The sequence below is a fragment of the Fonticula alba genome (assembly GCF_000388065.1).
Source record: "Fonticula alba strain ATCC 38817 unplaced genomic scaffold supercont2.7, whole genome shotgun sequence".
Lineage (NCBI taxonomy): Eukaryota > Rotosphaerida > Fonticulaceae > Fonticula > Fonticula alba.
This window is the reverse complement of record NW_009242977.1, coordinates 2053888-2058263: the sequence shown is the minus strand read 5'-3', so window position 1 is coordinate 2058263 and position 4376 is coordinate 2053888. Positions and strand designations below refer to the sequence as shown.

Here is a 4376-nt window from a genome sequence, read left to right as displayed (position 1 = left end):
CCGGGGGAATCGGCTTGACAACGCACTCATGCTCCGGGGCTTGGGCGGATTCCCGGCGTGCAACTGACAAACGGTGCGCGTGTGTGAGCGTGGCCCGATGGCTGGCAGATTCTTCCGACCATGTGGCGGTCGCCCTCCCACCCCGCCTGGCGGAGCTGCAGGGTCCCATCACAGGGCGGCCTGGTCATGCAGGTCTGCCGGCCCCACCGCCGGGGCCGGCAGAGGGGGTCGGCCCGGGTAATCACCGTGTGGGCCTGCGAGGGAGGGCGGGGGGCGGGCGGGGGGGGGGGGGACACGCAAGTGTCGACACTCATCTGCCGGCTCCACCCGGGTGCGGGTGTCCAAACGAGTATGGCCGTGCCCACACTGTGCGTATTGTCTGATGCCAGTGGCGGCGCGGGAGCCCCCCACATCTCCACCGCAGGGGGCCAGGGGGGGCCAACAAGATGGCGCATGTTCGTCACATGTCTGATCACATGCCGGGGAATCAGACGCCGCTCGTGAGCCCCTGCCTTGCTCTTGTGGCCACGGCCACGGCCACGACCGCGACGCCTCCTGGCCAGCCGGTTGCCAGGCCCAGCCCCCTTCCTCCCAGCCTTCGCCTGTATGCCTGGCCGCGGGGGGGGAGGGGGGGGGGGGCGAGGGGGGGGGACGAGCCCCGGCCCTGTTGCTCCCCGATCGCCGCATTGCCCTCGCCCCTGACGCGAAAGAAGGCTGTTTGGCAGGGTCCAGATGCACCGACGCATTAGAGATGGTGGTGGCGCAGGTACTTTGCTTTTCCCTTTTTCCCGCACGTATTACACACCTCTGTCACGGATCGATGGCACGCGCGCAGGGACGGGCAATTGTACAAAGGTATATTTTTCGGGTTGAGCCAGGGGACACACAGAGTGTATGCACACAATGTGCATACACACGCGCGCGCACGCACGCACACAAAGAGGCGGGGCCGGGGGGGGGGGGGGGGGTGACACAGACCCGCTCCACAAGGCCCTTGGCTCTCGGCCCCACGCCGCACCGACTGCGCTCCGGAGTTCGGCCCCGGGCGGAAGGAGGCGCCGGCGGCACGCCCGCCGCCCGGGACGCACCGCCCGGAAGGGGCGGCCATCCCCCACCAGTCCCGGTACAAGTGCGTGAACCATGTGCCTCCGGTCCCTGCATCCCCGGGGGGGGAGGAGAAAGGGAGGGGGAACCAAGGGAGAGAGAGGGAGAGGGGGGGGGAAGGGAGGGAGGGAGGGAGAAAGCTTCCCGAGTCGACAAGAGAGGACACTACGACTGGAGGTTGAGGAGATTGACACTGCGGGTGACATTTTGCAAGTCGGAATCCTGGTGGGACTCGAAGGCCGTGTACGACTCGCTAATCTCAATCCGGAAGCGGATGCGACGGCGATGAACTGGACGCATGCACAAGCACATGAGTAGGATGGTGTCAGACAGGTGCGATCAGAAGGGGGACGGGGCGGCTGGCGCACATGTTGTCCTGCATCGCGCACGCGAGCCAGACAGGGGGGGGGGGGAGAGAGAGAGAGAGAGAGAGAGAGAGAGAGAGAGAGACCGGGTGGGAAATGGGAGAGACGAGAGACGCACGTTCAGAGCCGCGCTGGTCCACGCCAAACTGGATGACATCCCCGTGGGCCAGAGTGGTGGGGGTGGTGACATTGTTGGGCATACGGTCGCTGTTGATGAAGGTGCCGGCACGACTTCCCAAGTCGAGCAGGACGAAGGCGGACTTGGTCTCCTCGAACCACAGATCGGCGTGAGCGCGAGAGGCGATATCAGCGTGCAGCTTGATGAAATGCGCCGGGGCGGGAGAGTCACCAGGGGCCGAGGGGGCAGCCGCCTGCGACTGGGGATGCTGCCGGCCGAAACGAATGACGCCACCCAGTGGCGAGCCCAGGGTGGTCTGGTCACTGCGGAAGACCATGGTGTCATAATCCGGCCGGTCGAGCGGCACGAGCATGAGAGTGAAAGCCTGAGCATTGAGAAGATGAGCGCATGATGATGGAGAATTGTGAGTGAGCATATTGTCAAGATCCAGGGATAGGGGGGGGGGGCAGGGGGAGGGCAACAGCGGGAGGATGGCGGCCTAGAATGCAGAAGGTCAGGGACGAGAAGCAGGATGCCCAGCGTACCTTGGGCTCGTCGGCCTCGTCATCGTCGGAGTCGTCATTGTCAAAGGACTCCAGCGTCGGGGGCGGGGCGCCCATGGCAAGCTCAGCAGGGACTATGTGTGGACAGCATCATGGCACGAAAGAGGGAGGGGTGGGGGTGGGACGGTGTCAGAGAGGAGAGCATATAACACGCCCAACAGGCACATGAATGGCTGGCCGAGGCTGGGGCGAAGAGAAGCGGAGAAGGGAGGAAGACAATTGAAGCATGTCGAACCATTTGAGGGGACAGGGGCCGCGGCCTCCGGCTGCTCGGCGACGGCGGCCTCCTCCGAGGTGACCGACTCGAGCTGGGGACGCAATCACGGACGGGGGAAGAACAGCATGAGCAATTGGTGAGCTTGTGGTGGGCAACCGAGCGGGTTGGGGAGGGGGGGGGGCGAGGCGGGACAAGAGGGCCATCGGCCATAGGACGGAAACGCACCGGCGTCGTTGGGACCGAGGGGGCGGCGCTGAGGGCACTCGGCTGCTCGGACGGGCCGAGGACAGTCACCACCGAGATCGGCCCATCGTTGGACACGGGACTGCTCTCGGCCGGGGTGTCATCGTCCGGGCTCATGCCCAGCTCGATGAACACCTGGCGCCAGTCCTCGCAGATGGCCGCCGTATCGGCCACCAGGAAGTAAGTCCGGGCGCCGGGCTTCACGATCTTGAGCGAGTGCTCGCGCTTGGTGTCGGCCACGGCGCAGTGGATCTTGTAGTTTTCAAGATGCACCATGCCCTTGGCCTGCTTGAGGGCGGTCTCCTGATGGTGTGCAGGCACATGGTGAAGGGCAGCCAGGCGGGGAGGGGGGACCGTGGGGGGGGGGGGGGGGGGGGGGGGGGAAAGGGAGGGCAAGCGGGGGGGGGCATGGGAAATGAAGGAGGGTCAGGGCCATGGGCAAAGGATAGAGAGGGGGCCGGGGAGGAGGCGACGGAGAACGAGAGAGAATGGCGGGACACAGCGGACGACGACGGACGTTCTCATTCTTGAAGTAGTAGAACATGCGATTTTGCTTGTCGAGCACGAAGAAGCGCCGCTTCCAGGTCTTGATGCGACCGCCCTGCTTTGTCAGGATGCCGGTCTTGAAGTTGGTGGCATTGAACTACATGCGGAATGACCCGAATGCGGTGGGGGGGGGGGTGAGTAAGAACCAACATGGGGCGTACAGCGACACCAGAGCAAGCGCACATTGGATGGGGTGGACATCGTGGCGGGGGAGGGAGGAAGGCCAGGGATCCACACAAAGGGGACGGGAGGAGGACAATACGCGGCGAGCGGGGGAAGAGGGACCAGAAGATGGCGCTATGACGCGGCGGGGGGGAGAGGCAGCAGCGCAAAGGGCGGAGAGAGAGGGGGGGCAAGGGCCTGAAAGAATGTGCGGGTCCCCGGGGGCCGGGCCTCGGGGCGCCCTGCTCCGGGTCCGGAAAAAGGGCTCTGATCGCGTTCCGCGCGGAGAGGAGGACAGAGGCTCCGCACCAGGGCGAGGGTGGCCCCTCACCTGAGCATTGGCTGCAGCCTGGACGCGGCAGGGGGTGGGCTGGGCGCGGGGGGGGGGGGGGGGGGGGGGGGGGGGGGGGACGGGGTCCCCTTGTTGGGAACCCGCCAGGGGGACGGGGCGTGCGTCGATTGGCCCCTGCCCTGGGCATCTGTATGCGTTCCAGTGCATCGGGACTGCCTGAAGGGGGTCTGTCCGGCTCGCGGCCGGGCGGAGCCTGGCACCCCATCCCGGAGGGCGGCCGGGTTACTCCAAGCGGATGAGGAATTCAGATTAGCACCTCGCGGTCGGTATGCGAGCCTGCTCCATGGGCCCCAAACGCGGGCAGGGGGGGGGGGGGCGTGGGGTCGGACGCCCGGGTGCCTGGGCACCCACTATTGCCCGGCGGTGAGACGATCATGTACAGACGCTTGGGGGGGGGACTCCCGAAAAAAAAAAAAAACTCCAAACCCAAGGACATAGGCCGAGGGGGGGGGCGGACTCGCCCCCCTGAGAACGGACGCGGGGCGGTACGCACCTGGGGAGCTGCCCCCGAACAGGGCCCCTCGGCACGAAGACCACCACCAGCCGCGCAGGCTCAGGGAGGTGGAACCGCCCGCATGCAGCCCTCCCAAGGAGTTGGTGTGACGACCGTGACCCTGCACAAAAATGCGCACACCATGCGCCTCCCCTCCGTGTCATGGCCACGGTATGCGCGCCTATGCCCTGGCGGGGGGACCCAGGGGGGGGG

General features: G+C 66.4%; 1 protein-coding gene across 1 annotated transcript; it reads right to left on the bottom strand.

Moving 5' to 3' along the window:
* Positions 1-1198: 1198 nt before the first annotated feature.
* On the bottom strand, positions 1199-3519 carry H696_04650 (hypothetical protein). The gene is made up of 7 exons (XM_009498529.1): positions 3340-3519; positions 3128-3253; positions 2593-2913; positions 2386-2458; positions 2133-2224; positions 1588-1972; positions 1199-1394 (listed from the first exon to the last, which is right to left on the bottom strand). The coding sequence occupies exons 1-7, from the start codon at positions 3355-3357 to the stop codon at positions 1270-1272; spliced, it is 1140 nt and encodes a 379-aa protein (XP_009496804.1). The 5' UTR covers positions 3358-3519; the 3' UTR covers positions 1199-1269.
* Between the last annotated feature and the right edge of the window lie 857 nt (positions 3520-4376).